The 15,954-nt window shown below is 35.7% G+C and overlaps 1 protein-coding gene across 7 annotated transcripts in view; it reads left to right on the top strand.

Annotated features, from left to right (window-relative positions):
• LOC126878111 (sodium- and chloride-dependent glycine transporter 1-like) overlaps positions 1 to 15,954 on the top strand; it is a 40,932-nt gene that overhangs the window by 10,270 nt on the left and 14,708 nt on the right. Inside the window, exons 1-4 of one of the 7 annotated variants that reach the window (XM_050640600.1) lie at positions 4,515 to 5,407; positions 8,151 to 8,433; positions 11,551 to 11,607; positions 14,541 to 14,796. In XM_050640600.1, coding sequence (XP_050496557.1) covers positions 11,590 to 11,607; positions 14,541 to 14,796 — 274 coding nt within the window. In that variant the 5' untranslated portion in view covers positions 4,515 to 5,407; positions 8,151 to 8,433; positions 11,551 to 11,589. Of the gene's footprint in view, positions 1 to 4,513; positions 5,408 to 5,784; positions 5,806 to 5,867; positions 5,994 to 8,150; positions 8,434 to 11,550; positions 11,608 to 14,540; positions 14,797 to 15,954 lie in introns of those variants that run through there. The other 6 variants (XM_050640601.1, XM_050640599.1, XM_050640595.1 and 3 more) reach the window with 6 other exon arrangements.

The raw sequence follows: 15,954 nt of genomic DNA on the forward strand, positions 1-15,954 counted from the left end.
GAGCATTTGATTTTATCCGATCAATGGTTAACACATTCTTGTAATAAAAATCTTGTTAGTTTATTAAATTTTCGTAAATATCCAAGCTATCTTTGTAGCTATACCAAGAGTTTCTATTTTTTTTTAAGCACTTTCATAATGTCTTTCCAAATATTGTTTAACAATAATTCAAGCTCTCTTAACTATGTTAAATAAACGCGATTTAAAAAAAATTCGACATAAACTTCATGCCAATCTTGCTATTTTTTAAAATCCGATAATTATTAATTATTAACCTCTTTGAGACTAAATTGTTTTCAGCCTATAAAAAAGATTGTTTCGTAAGGTATTAGTTAACCAATAGATATATGTCTTCGGTAAAACTGATCTTAGAATTTTAATTACAACAAAACCATCTGAAAAGAGGTGTTTCTATTATTCATAATTAAAAACGAAACTAAGTTTTCTTACAAAGTAGAAAACATTTCGGTTCTGAGAGGATTGATAATTAGAATATCGAGATTAGAAACAGCATCGTGTTCTGTGCTACAAATTTTATTTAATCTTTTATTTAATCAGGAACCCTATTTTCTATCGTTACACATTGAAATAAAAGAACACCGACTAGTGATATGATGTTGGATGACATCGAATCGCAACAATGCAACCCCCTCACAATGCCACTTCAAGAACGTGAACTCTTGTCCGCCCTGTTCATCCTCCAATTTAACACTTGCGTGACTGTTTCCATTCACGTCGAGCGGATAACAGCGAGTATTATCTAGGCCATGTAAATTACTTTCGGTAATTTGGCTGTGGCCGAGTAAATTTCTATAGGAGGCACGAATCGATCGCCTAATCAGACCTGAAATCGGTTATTCCAGATCGAAACATTATACTGGAGACGTGAGCCAGTAAATATGTATGGCTTTTACGAATTGTTGAGACTATAATAATTTATAAAAAGTATTCAGTATAACAGGTATTCTGTGAAGTATCTTTTAAGTTCCATTATGTAGAAAGTTTTACTGTACTGTGGTTTGTATCTCGAATTGGAGCATAATTGAAGTGGAAATGTAAGAGGGAAAAGGTGAACAGTTCAAAGTGTTAAATAATAAATATTCTGTGAAATATAATTTTGAAATAATAATATATTCTAAATTTCATTATGTGGAACGTTTCATTGTACATTTCCTCCATTTCGAATAATTGAAAAAGCTTGGTATCGTTACGTAGAGACGTTACACATACAGAGAACGATATGCGCAATTTGAATAAACTATAACTTCTTCATAATTGTAACGAAAGGAAAATGTTAGAGGAGAAAGGTGAATAGTTCGAAGAATTAAACAATTATTTACACTCCTGTTTAAAGGTTCGCAGCATGTTAAGATTTCAAAAGAAATAATGGCTTTTTGAAGTAAACAAAAAGTCTATTGGTAAAGAAATATTATTCTTTTATAGTGTTAAGATTGTGTTTAATTACAACAACTGAGATCAATATTCGAAAATTTTGTAAATTCTGTGTTTCTCTCTTCATCGTTCTTCGTTTAGAAAAAATATGCGTCTCGATAAAATAAAATATTTGTTGCTATTAACTACGGTACTTGTAGCTTATTTTTCAACATAGTAAACTAGTTAGCTACTATAGACAAGTATATCCGCCAATAATGTCACGCGTATCACAGTTCCGAATACTAATGTGAGCTACTGTATATTTAACAATGAAAGTATCAGTTATAATATTTATATTTCTCAGAAAAATTAAAGAAAAATTTTCCTTCGTCCAAGAAAGCTGACGGTTGCCCAAATATAGAAAATACAAATTCAGGAAATTATAAAATGGAAATTTCATCGGTTTCAGAAGTTTTGTTTTAACGCGAAAGGTAGAAGAGATCATTCTAAAATTCCACCTGCTCTGTCGATTTTTATTACTACACGCGAAATACAAAGGTTAAAAAATTATGTAACAAAAAAATGTGAATTTGGAGTTTTAAATTTATGACAAACTAAAAGTACCTAAACAAAGCATAATTTTAAAACCTTTCCACGTTGCATGCAGGTGTATTTGTCTAATTCAACGATAACATACCGCTCCAAATTTTTTCCTTTCACGCGCCGTGGCATATTTCAGTGAAATTGTATGGCTTGACAAATCATCGTAACGCGTTTTTTTCTGCTTTCTGATACGCTAGAACAAAGGACTTTTCACCCCAGCGTCATGCTGGCGGTGATACTTCCATTACGCGTAGCATCGCAATGAAGGAAGAGAGAAAGATGACTCGAAGTTGAAAAAAAAGAGAGAAAAGAGAGCGTGATCGATGAACAAATAGATAGGTCGCCCGACCCGAACATAAAATATAAGAAGTGTTCACGTGTGTACGAAAGGTGACGTAAGAAGGTGCATGGAAATAGAACATTGACTTTTTATTTCGTTTCTTCTAATACGAACGAATGGCGAACCATTTTTAATCATTCGAATTGGTTGTGTTTCGATTTTTGTTTTGGTCTTGTACCAAGGCATAAAATATTGAACACTTTGCCGAATAGAAAAGAATTTCTAATTCCTCATTGTATTTTTAACCAGTGTGGCTTTGGTACTTCCACGTTCCAATTTTGTTCTCATGTCAACAAGTAAAATGATTTCTAGTGTTTTAAAAGAAGAAATCATATATGCGTATAATAATTCATTCAAAGTGAAATATCTTTTGATGCTAGAAAAGTATAATTGGATAGAGAATCACCGAAAAAACACAATATTAAAGAGAATTCTGTCTTCTATTTTCGAAATTATTTTGCCACTTCTCAAATTTTTTATGTCAATTTTTTACGCTCGAGTTTCATCAGAAAGAGGAAAAACACTTTTGGTGTTTTAAGAAAATAGACGAGGAATCACGCATACCGTAATGATGAATTTTTCATATTTTCTTGAAATTTGAATCGAATAGCGTTTCTCTATTGTTTATTGTACGTGTGATTTTTCAATGAAACTTTTCATACGAATGATTTTTACGTTTTTATTTGGTTTTTTTATTCGATAGAGGCAGTTAAAAGTAACGCTAGTTCTTGCTTCCATCACTAAATATTAACATTGTCAACTTGCATTAAAAAATGGATAATATTTCAAGGCCACATAGTTTATTTAATTTTTGTTGACGTTTTGAACAATATTTACAGCATGAAAGTTATTTCTCTAGAATTAACTTCTCATGTTTTAAATAGTCAAATAATTTTATTTTATTATGTTCCTACCTTTAGTTTCTAAAAATAAATTTTTAACAAAAGCGTTTATCTTTTTACTGACGTTATTAGTCGCCTTTAGATTTAAAAATTTAATAAGTAAACAATTAGTCGATACCAGACGACCATTTTTCGACTCTTAAAAATTACATTGTTATTGAATTTTAGAAAGAACAATATTTTTTTATTAAGCACCATTTATATTGCAAAACACTTTTCTAAAATTTCTATTTCACAAATACTTTTGTCCAGCTTATAAAATAGACTTGTCGTCACTACATTGACCTTCCGCTACGTAATAAAAACCGTAGAATAATAATTGCCTGAAATTATTCTACATTCAAAAATAAGTTGAAAAGAAAGAATAAAGTTTTGTCGTGCGAGGTCCAGGTTCCCGGAAAATCGAGTTTCAAAAATTCGTCAAGTACACCTGCACTTGCAGTTAGAGAACTCCCAATGGTACGCGTTGAGCGTGGTTATCGATGAAGAGTCGACGACACCTATTCCAAACTCGATTTTCACGAGAACAAGGCCACCGTGTACTCGACAAGTTTTCAAATTCTATTTTCTTGGAAACGAGACCTCAAACGAAGAGCCGTTCGTTTCCTCTATTCACCTTATTTTCCCACTTTTTCCATGCACAGTGAAACACTTTGCATTAAACTATGCTCGATACCTTGCGATCGAAAGAACACAACGTCAAGAAGTCTAAAATAAGAACAGAAACCTTACACTGGTGCGCTTATATTAAAAATTACCGATGGTTAGTAAACATATATTGAAAAAGATTCTATGTGAAAACAAATATTAACAGGTTGATTGTCAGGATGGTCACCGTTAATCTGACGGGGTTTTCTAATTTTAGGATGATTAAAATACAACGAATATCGTATCGTCTGGAAGCTCTTAAATATTGTAAATACTACTAGATAACACGTTAAGTAAATGATACGTTTCTCGACTATCAATAGATAACCTTTATCGTAATACGATGTTTTATAATAATTGGATATTGTCCCGTAGACGAAATATAAACGAAAAGGTACGCATAAATTTCACCTGGCAATCAACGTATTGAAATACGAAGCGATGGGGAGGAGAATTTCAAGAAATCCCTATTACGAAAACGATGTGCTGCAGCACCGAGCAATTACTAACCCCGAGCTCGACGACGAGGTCTGGAGGAAACGAGAAATACACGAGTCCCTCTTACCTAAATCAAAAGAGCAAACACCGCTAATTACATCATCAGGAACGAGACCGTCAGCGTGCATGTGTACCGTGGCGAACGAGTTACCTATATGATGGAACGAACGGAGGCGAAAAAATGTAAAAGAAAAGTAGGAAGGAATGGGGGAAAGAAAAAAGAGCACAAAGAGACAGTGGCGACGCAAGGTCGAGTAGCATTCCGAAAGTTAAAGAGTTTCGCTGTAAACGATAGCTACGTAGTGGAAGGTGGGCACCTCGGAGGTGGAGAGTAGGTGGTGAAGTGGCCGAGGAGAGAGAGTGCAAGGTTTAGGGTAGGACGCAGCTCGCAGGAGCAGTAATATCGATCGATCCGTCGAGTTCGAGGCTCGACAGGGTCGACTGGGGGTGCTGCAAGTAGAAAAGCTCTCCCATAAGCAGGCAAGCTGGCTGGCTGGCTGGCTGCCCGGGCACGGACTGTTTCCACTGTCTGTCTGTCCGTCCGTCTCGTCTCGTCTCGTCTCATTTCGTCTCGTCTGGTCTCGCCGCGTCTAGTCTCGTCTATCTTTGCCTCTTCGCTCTTCTTCTCGTCTTGTTCTCGTTCATTGCATACAGAGACACATACAACATACATGATTTTGGTGTCGGTCTCGGTATCATCGTTTTGATACACCATGTAACGTTATAATGTACTCGGTGTGACGTGGAATAACAAGAAAGAACGCACGATAGGTTCGCAAAGAGGTTCGGTTTGTCGAATCGTTTTGCTTGATTGTGTGTTATCTCGTGTCGTGCCGTGGACGTACGCGCGGTACGGTTCATCGCTGTGACCTTGAGAAGCAGTGACAGTGCGTGTCTCTGACCTTGGCACAGGGTTCGCCAAGTTCTCCGATGGCAGCGCGAGCACCGCTGCCAGCCGCGACGACAGCTGATCGACCACCGGCCAAGTGGAATCCCAGTGGAGGATGTGCACCGACTGGATTGCGTCACCGAGCATAATCAGGTGCGTGCGATTGAACGCGCCCGTTTCGAGGGCTGATTCTCGTCCGGGACGAAACGCCACTCGGTGAACGACATTCGTCCCGCGGTTACGTAACGGTTACGGGTCGACTCTCGCCGGTTAAAACACTGTCGAAAATTTCGTTTTGTGATTCGAGAAAGATCATCTCGTTGCGTGGAAATTTTTCCCGTTCGTTAGTGTGTTCGTTTGAATCGAAAATGGATCGTCCAGAGGTGAATTGGCGAGATTTTCAACTACCTGTTCATTTGGAACAGTGCCATGATTTCACGCGTTTCGTATAAATTCGGTTTCAGTTGCGATCCAGATCGCGTTGATATGCGATTACTCGAAAGCTTCGCGTACAGTTCGGTGCAGCCTCCACTGACACAGATTTCGTAAAGGTAGAATCCACTATCGAGTTTACGTAAGACCGTGAGCAAAGGTACGTGTATAGCGTACTGGGTGAACTGCCACCATGGCCAGCCGGGTGACATTTAAGCGTGACTGTAGTGACGTCGTGTATTAAACGCGCTCGAGTTACTTTTTACCTCAACGATTGGGGACACATGAACCTTTCGTTAAATCTTTGGTAAATCAACAATTTTTTGAAAATTATCAAGTCGTTTCTTTCAACTTGTTTCTTCGGATCGATCCTCTCTCCTGTTTACATTAAATCGATTGACAAATAATTGTCATTTACGAATATTAATTCTACACTTAAAATACATAAAATTCGTAAAAATTTGTATTAATGTATACTAAGTGTACACTGTGAAACAGTATTTATCACTATCAGACAACGTTAAAATACTAGAGTAATTTTATTTTATAATCTAGACAATATTTTATCAATTTCAAATTAAATATATGATATTTCAAGCAAATTGCAAGTTAATAATCACGCTTAAATCCGCAAACTCGCAACGAAACGCGATAAAAATGATATATTTAATTTCTATAACGATTATGAAAATGTTCTATTGCCATCTTCGACGAGGAACGAACGAAGAGGCAAAATTTTGCGCAGCGAGAGCGCACTTGAGTCGCACCCCTTCGCAGACGAACAGGTTAAAGACGAAAGTTTGCCACGGACAAGGTCAACAGCTAACGGTTAACATTAACCATATCCCGCATTCTCATGGAATATCGTAGCCATGATCTAGTTTCTTGATATCATCTCCTCGTAACATTCTATTTATCCATTTCAGAGTCTATTCTCGCCAGTTTCAAGATCGAGCCTCGATCTTTATTTGAACCCTCGATTAATCCTAATTGCATCGCGTAAATTATAAACATCCATGCAAACGTGCAAGCGATCCATACCGCGTTTTCACTTCTTTGTAGGGTGTCTGCGCCGCGAACGTGTTATTCGATGAAAACTACCCTAGCGGAATGTTCCCAGGTGCCGCGAGGGACGCGCACGCGTTATTTTCCGGAGAAAATTGCATCTTGTTGTAGCGACTTGTAGCGCCTCTTTAAAACGATATCGTAAAATAGATTATGGAAACAGAGCTGTTAGGGTAATCGATGCATGGCTGTACATATTTAAAGATTGATGGGATTATTTGGAATGAATTTAAGATAACGAAAGCTGATCAACAATTCGAGGATACAATTGGAGGCTGTTATAATTTAAAACAGTTAATAACAGTTAATATAAATTGTGTATTTTGCCATGAAATAATTAATTGATTTAAATAACCGAATAATTTGTGAATGGATTTGAAACGTCAGTGAACAACTTGAGGGTTGAGACACGTTTCTGTTACACGAATAATATGGCACTATAAATGTAGAACAATCGATATGTGGTAATATAAATCGTGTATCGTATTACGAAATAATTAATTCGTTTAAATAATCAAATAATTTAAGGGGATGATTGAAACATCTAAAACAAAGCAATCACCCTGTGGTTTTAATACGAAGTAGCATCTTTAACGGAGATTTCATTTGAATGGAATATCATTTTTCGAATAGTAATTCTTTAATCATTTCAATCGTACTCTAATTATTTCAATTACGATATTCGATGAATTATTAATCAACTTGCATTCAACAGCGTTTCAATCGTATTTTCATAAATGTCGATATCGCGGATCTTCTGCCGCTCGAAACGAAAGTCTGTCAATGTTACGAAGCGCATTACATTATTTCACATATAATTACACTACATCATTCGATAAAATATTCGACAATTCCTATTAAGATGAATAATCACACGGTTTACTCGAAGGTTGCATAGCCGTTCGGGAAGAATATTCCGCCGTGTTATTTATCCTGGTGTAAAGGATATTTCCATTAGATTGTATCGTTGGTCGAGTTCCGCAATTAACGACGAGAAAAGGAAATGATGGAAATAGTGAGTGGGATAGAAATACGGCGTGACCCGATTTGTCAGCTACAAGAAGTAGCTACGTTACTGCCTGGCCATGTATCTGGTGTGAACTTGATAACAGCAATTAGGACGCGAGTAATTACTGTTTAGCGATGTTGATTTTTTTCGACTTGCTTTTTTCTATCATTCACCACCGACCGTTTCGCTTGATACGAACTTTTCGCTTGAACTCAGTCGAAAGATCAGAAAGATCGTAAATGTTTGTTTAAAACAGCAAAAATGATGTTAACGAGCAATATGGAAATTGTTTGAAGCGAAATATAATTTTTTCAAGCGTGCAATTCCAACTAGATAGTAATGTATTGTGACACTGGATCGTTTAATGTATGTGTTTGTGTGTTGTTTTAGGAGATAAACAGAAAGAAGTTTCTGAAGAATGAACATCGAGGAAAGAAATTGGTGTAGAAAAATCGATGAAACGGAAGATATATAGAGGTTTACCGCTTGGACGAAGCTATACATTAACAATGGACACTAGTGAATCAAGAACAGATGCGCCAGTACGAGTTCTCAGACGTTTGCAGAGCATGAAGAGGAGAAGATTCGTCTGACTTCGTAGACGCGTTCGGTGCCAGTTTAGAGAATGGAGGAGTCCTCACCAAGGATTCGTTCCTATCTGGAATGCTGGGACGTAAGTATTATAAATTTCTCATACAATTCCTTGTAATTTAAATAATCACGCTATGCATAACGGTATACCAAATCAACTAAATCTGTTCGACTAGTTCAATGAAAATAAAAATTTACTTAATATGTTATGAATCGTATCATTTTCTTTGATTCTTCCACGTATATTTCTGTAATTTGAACATAGAAATTAAGATTGAATTAGACATAACTATACACCAAAACAATTAAATCCAATTATTCAGAATTTAGATTAATTGAAACTTAGATGAAAATTAGATTTTATTTAATATTTTATCAATCATATCGATTATTTCTCCCTCGCCGTTTTTATTTCTCTTCTTTTTCTTCTTTTTTATTATACTAAAACGTATATTACTGAAATACTTCAACATGGCAGACGGAAAATTAAACGAAAATTAAACGACGATTAAGATCTCGAAACAAAGGAGAAAGAAAGCGGCGGCTCACAGCTACCCAGGAGAATGCAGTTGTCGGGACTTTTTCCCCGATTTAGACTCGAATTTTGAAAATTACCCGCACACACTAAGGAAGCACGAAGCATTCTCGTCCGTACGATCGTTCAAGATGCAAGTCGTTCTTTGTGCCAACCCCCAGTCAACTCTCGCTACGCGACATTTATACAACCTCGCGGACACCATTGTTTCTTGGTCCCTCGTTATTTTCGCTTTAAAATTACATCGTTTTACAGACGCCTCGAAGACCATTGAATTTCCTCTCCATTTGTTTCATTTCCAGGATCCATCCGTTTCGTCCTCGTTACAACACCATTAAATTTACACTCTCTTTTTCGTGGTAATAAAAGGTTTGCCTTTAATCATTCGTTTTGTACACTGTTTTCTTTTCTTTTTAATAGAAAAAGGCATTGTTGCATAGTAAATGCAATGACACAAGTCTCTTTTGAAATGATCATTTCAATATTTCATAATACCACTTACAATTTTTGTGATTTTATCATTTTATTCCTTTTCCAAAAGTTTGTCCTTCTAATCCTTTTACTTCGGAGAGATGAAAAATAAGTTACTAGCCTTAATTTTTCTTTTTCAATTTTTCTTACAATAATTTTTATCGATTCTTGCTTTCATCTCCTCTACATTGAAGTTTTAAAATCTTATTCAATTTTCATTTAATTACCAAATTTTCTATTACTGGCAGCTTTTGTACTGTCCCTTAAATTTTTCCAGTAATGTTTCCTATTTCCTTTGTCAGCACGAGTCATATCGACCTCTGTAAAAATAGTTTCGCATTAAAATCGAATCAATACACGTCGAATGGAATTCTTGCGAAACTAGTTCGATTGTAACACACGTACCGCAATAACAGCGAAATATCCAGGAAAGTTGGTAAGGAAGATATTCGATTCGACCCATCGAAGCGGAAAAACGCGAGGAATTCGGTCGCAACATCCAGCTCCTGTCGTTGCTTGACATTTCGCCGCACCGTCGAAGATTTAGGATTTTCATTCGACTATCGAGCGAGGAGTATCGGTCTGATGTTCTTGAGGAAGAACACAGCTCGAGGGAAAATCGATGGCCAGAGCTGAACAGCTCTCCGAGCGGAGAGCTGGGATCCATCTCGAAAATGAAATTTCCTTGAATGAGTTTCTCGGCTTTTAATCGATTCGCGAAAACTTAATGTTCTTGAGCGTCAAGGCAAACGTTTTAATGAATCGTCCGCGAGAATTTGTAAAACACTAAAGTCGGCAAAGACCTTAATGCGAACGTCGATTACGCAGCCAGACAAACAAACGTTCGTCCGATGAAAATCTTTCCACGAAAACGGTCATTTTATCGAATTAATTGTTTCCTCCTCTTCGTAATAACTTGCAGGTAAAGGGGGTTAATTAACGATAAGACAGAGTCGAATACAGATTCCTTAGATCTTCTTTCTCTTTACGTTCGAACTGATTAAAGTCTGTTTGAACTGACATAGCGGATGGTTAGTCATTTTCTTTGCCAATCTCTTCTCGTTTCTTCGCGTTTCTTTTATTCTTCTTTCCCTTAGCTATCTAATAGTAAAGGAGATTTGCTCGTTTAGCTTTTGTTAAAAATCGGAGGTAGAAAGTATTATGGAAGTTTTTGGAGATTTTTACGACGTTTTACACCGGTACATGATTCACTGAGAGACAGAGATTCGAGCAAGTCGTCAAATATAATAGTATGTATTTTGTATTTCAAATATCATCGTATGTAACTTATTTATTTTCTATAGAGACTTGATATATATCTATAGACACTATCTGACACTAGTGCAGCAAATATTGGGAATTGTTCGTCATTTTATCATACCGTCAAGAGATTAACCCTACTGTTCTCAGTAATTTGTAAATATTCTAATTTATATTACAATTTATTATATAATTTATTGACACCGGGGTAGAGAAAAATGGAACCATCGGAAAATGAAAAGCATTGAGCTAACATCATTTGATAACGGTAATATCGGAAAACGATAACTAATACACAAAGAGGGTAGCAAAATTATTTGAAAAAGAAAAGATTATTTACTTGTGGAAGATCTTTCTTTTATATATTGCATCCTTCTTTTCTAAAGATACCAAGCACCGATAATGTGAAATATCGATACGACAATAGTTAATTAAAGTTGTTAACAACTTGGATTAGTGTAAACACGAGACTCACGATAATTAAGCACTAAATGATAAATACGTTAAGTAGTAAAAATTAAAGCCTAGTAATTAGAGGTAACGATAGAAACGAGCATTTGTGAGAAATATTGAACAAACATAAAAGAAAACTATATACGTTTTTCAGGCACCTTATCGTTTTATAATTTTGTTTGTTTACGAGAGAAAACATTATAATTGAATCAGAAATTATTGCAAATTGATCGAATTGTACGACTATGAAAAATTACTAGTGAAGTGTGATAGTGTAATGAGTTGACATAGATAAGAGAATGTAAATAATGTAGCATATCGCGTATCCTTGTATTAATTGAACTAAATTTTTCAATAAAAAGACACGGCGTCAAAGATATCCATTGAAATCAATGTTTAAGGAAAAATATATACAGTTAGCTTGTATAAACGAATGAGATGTAAAAAATGTTTTACTAATTCATTAAATGATGTACACAGAGACGTAGGAAAGAGAAAATGTTCAAGAGATCCTGTTAAATGGAATTTAAAGGCAAGGTACGCAATCCCAAATAATTAAGAGCACAAACACTGATTGGTGCATTAGCAATACATAGAAGCATTTGCTTTCGATGGCTTTCGATGTTTTTTCGACTAATAAAACAAACCTCATCTTTTCGACCGACTAACAATAAAAAGATAAAACGAAATACAAATATCGTCGAGATATAAAAAATTATACATATGTAATTATTCGGATGTAAATACCTGATCAAATTTCAATATCATATGGCATTTAATATCAGCGCTATGATTTCATGATTTATTACCACCTGCTAACTGTTTCAAGACATTTCGAACGTTTATTGCAATTTTACTGGAACGCGGGTCACCTCCGTCTTAAATGCGCATCACTTTCCGCGAAATCAATTCCAAGCATGCTCTTACTTGGAAGAAGGTCAGCTGCTAATATCAAATAGACTTTTATTCGTCATTTTTATAATTTCTCCGCCTTCGTTATTTCCAAATTACCGGAGTACGAATTCTGTTTCATCGATAAATTTTCGTAGAAATAATTTTCGAAGAACGTTCGATACTCTATAATTTTATCAATTACAATAAGTTAGAAAACGATGTAGGTTACTATTATCGAGGTTAAAAAATAATTTACAACAAGATTGATTAGTGAATTTCTTGCAAGAGAGATATTCTTTTAATTATGGCTTCCAATTGTTTATTACGATTTTCAAAAGTCTCGGTACAATTTCTAAGCGAAATCTCAATTAAGGTACTCGTATAAACTGCGTATATTTATGCATTCATAGTAATATTTTCAATACAATTTATGATAAGTTTAGGGGCGCAAGAAATGTATAGAAAGTATATATATAGACATAATATGCAAAAAGTAAAATACTTGTGATATTTAATTAAATCGCATTTAAGTTCTATTTCTGTAGCTATGTCCATGATGAATATGAATTTGCATAAACATCTGCAGTCTGCTATCACGCCCTTCCTCGATGGCTAGAAGATATTAATATCATGGAAAGTTCACGCTTTCACGCAGTGCATGCGTACTTTATCACGCTACATAGTTGAACACAAAATGCCATTAATGAAAAATTTATACGTTTGCTATCGTTCAAAATATCTTGACGAAATTTTTTACGAATTAATCCTTATATCATATTAATCCTTATATTAATCCTTGAATCATATTATTATAAATCCTATCAAATGACCGAGTGTCTTGATATTCGTTTATAAAATACAAAATATTTACCACCTTTACATTTTATTCGATATTTTTCATTTTTCCAATTACTTTAAATTCCATTGACAAATTTTAGTAATCTCGATGTCACGTTACTTACAAAAATATTAGAAACAAATGGTTTAATAAATACAGGCAATATTACACTTAACAAATTAGGAAGAGGAAAGAAATGCATGCGAGTATGACAGAAATATTGAGTATCTTGATATCTTCATTTTTTTCTACATTTTTACTGTAAATTCTGTGGAGAAATATTTACAAGATGGTTCTAGTAATTGTAATAATGTTACAAATAAATAGCTTATAGTAAACGAGAAGAGAATATTTAGTATATTTGGTAAATCGAGAGAAGGGGACAAATGCATGCGAAAGGAATTGGTGTTTCCAAGAATGAGACAATTTAAATATAACAGTACGAAACGGCGCGGCGTGGAGAACGTAAATCATCAGCCATAAATCATCCACGTTGCACTTGACACGCGTGTCCTACAAAGCTACACCCAGCTGTTATCTGTATGTAATGTTCAAGATGTCGTGAAAATTAGACGATACACGACAGATCGAAACGTCGAAGCAATTTGTTAGCGTTGATTTCCCAATGGTCGTTACTATTCGCGTTATCTTTCTTTGTAAGTAGAGAAACCTCGTAGAATTTCTGTGATTTGGTTCTTTCGACTATTCGTTTACGTAACATCGTTTGCATACGTCGATCCATCGACCATTGGGGAACTATCGATACCAAGGAAAATGGTGAAAATTTCGCGACCTTTCGCCTTGACACGGTGCAGCGGTTCTCAACGAAGGCGCTGGCATTTCAAAGAAATCTCCAGGGTAATATTCCTTGTGATCGATAAGTAAGAGGGCGAAGTTAAAGCGGGTAATATAATTAAGACGCTAGGATGGAGATAGGAATGTTCGAACAGGATTTTCAAAGTTAATACGAGTTAAAGGAAAATACGCGGAATCCGCCTGGTTCTAGGAGGTCTGACCTGATTCGACGGTTAACGATATTACAATTTCTTTTACGCCATGAACGAAGTTAAGTACTTGCTATTTAGCGTGTCGCGGCTCGTTATTTTCTCTTATTCTTCGTGACTTTTTAAGTACATTTTAAATCAAGGATTATTTGATTTATTATCTGATAAAACGTGTACGGTATTGCCTGATGCCATTATGAAATGTGTATTATGGAAATCACTCGTTACAGAATATGTTCATAGACGTATCGTAACATTTTATCTTACAAGATTCGTTACTGTATCCAAATATGAGTAAGTATAAGAAACAGATATCGCAGTCATGCAAATTTTTTAATTTACTTCGTCCTGCTCTTGGAATCAAAACGTTTCCCTCCACGAGTAAACATAGTAATTTACTTTCCTACGCGAAATGCTAGAATTCCCCGATACGTTAATATTACAATGGTAAATTTAAAATTTCCCCATGATTCTAGACAAGATCGTGGAATTGTTTGACGTTGAAAGATCTGCTGTTCTGATATTCGAACGTTAAACTTCACATTTCATTAGAGATTCAACTCGAGAGTTGAGAACCGCTAACCATAACCTTCACGAACATTTATGAATTCGACTCCGTATCTTTCATCGACGAATTATCGAACTTCTGATGAGCACAAAGAACCATTTCTATCGCATAAAAGAGTAAAAGGAGACAGAATGGGAATAAAAGAATTCGAATGTATCCTTTGTAGCAGAACGAAGACAAGTACTCGGTGGCGAACAGCCAGGCACCATTGCAGGCTGGCGAAGAGGAACACCCAGAACGCGGTACATGGACAGGGAAATTCGACTTCCTGTTGTCTCTTCTGGGCTACAGCGTCGGCCTTGGCAATGTCTGGCGATTTCCGTATCTGTGCTACTCGAACGGAGGGGGTGCTTTCTTAATACCGTTTACGATAATGCTCATTATCGCCGGGCTTCCTCTCATGTTCATGGAGCTTTCCTTAGGTAAGTAAAGTAATCCCTTTTATCTATACGCGAAGCGTTTAATTGTTACATTGTTACAATGTACAAGTATTTCATTATATTGACACTGTAGAATCTTGATGTTATATTGGATAATCAAGTGACTTCGTTTTCGTGTAAGAGAATATCATTTATTTAATGTAATGTAAATAAGTAACTAACAATCATTAGGATAAAACATATTGCGAAGGATGTTCGGTATATTGCAAAGGGATATAAACTACGCGCTGCTAAACCGTGGTATTACATAATCTATGAAATGACATGAAAATGAACAGCTGTTGTTTCCGTTTTCAAATCCGATCGAGTATAATCTCTCTGTAAACTTATCGAAATTGAAAAATAAATATGTTCTTCGTGTTTCGTGTTCGGACGACCAACGGATATTACAGTCTCGCGATGGTTAATCAAAAGAATCGAGTAGTTCTATTTTAAATCTGCCTGTTCTGTAGTGGCCAGTTCAAAATTCTTAGAAAACAGTCGCACCTATCTTGGAATACTTGGAACGCGAAGCTACCACAGTACGCCACCAAATAACTATCGATTAATTCTATATCGGTGAAATCCGCGTTGAAACTTTCCAAGAGTAGCGATCAGCTGTTCCCTTACGTCAGAAAAATGAGAAAGAAGGAAAGGAAATAACATAAATCGAATGAGAAATATTAATATTTATTAAATATTACGAGTTGGATCGGCAACATCGAGGACATCGAAACTACATCATTACGATGACGAAGCATAAAAGACGTGACGCTTTAACGTTAGATCTATCGCAGAGTAAATAGTATCAGACTTTTTATTTTTCCTATCAAAAGCATGCAGCTATTTTTTTTTATCTCACCTAAAACATTGCGAGATATCTTATCCATAAATTCGCAGAAGACTCGAATATATCACAAAATACACGGAATGGTTTTTCCATAGAAAACAACGTTCAATTATAAATACGAAAAAAATAGACATCTCGCGAGATCTTTCGCTTATAACATTCGCATGAACGAAATTACGTCGCAAGATATCTCGTCCGTAAAGACAGAGGCGAAACCACACGGAAATAGACATACAGCTACGCGATAAGAATGCAAACCTCATTCTTATGGTCATCTTGTGCTCAAGGTCAACCCATGTCCACGCTTGTTG

The sequence above is a fragment of the Bombus huntii genome, chromosome 2 (assembly GCF_024542735.1).
Source record: "Bombus huntii isolate Logan2020A chromosome 2, iyBomHunt1.1, whole genome shotgun sequence".
Taxonomy (NCBI): Eukaryota; Metazoa; Arthropoda; class Insecta; order Hymenoptera; family Apidae; genus Bombus; species Bombus huntii.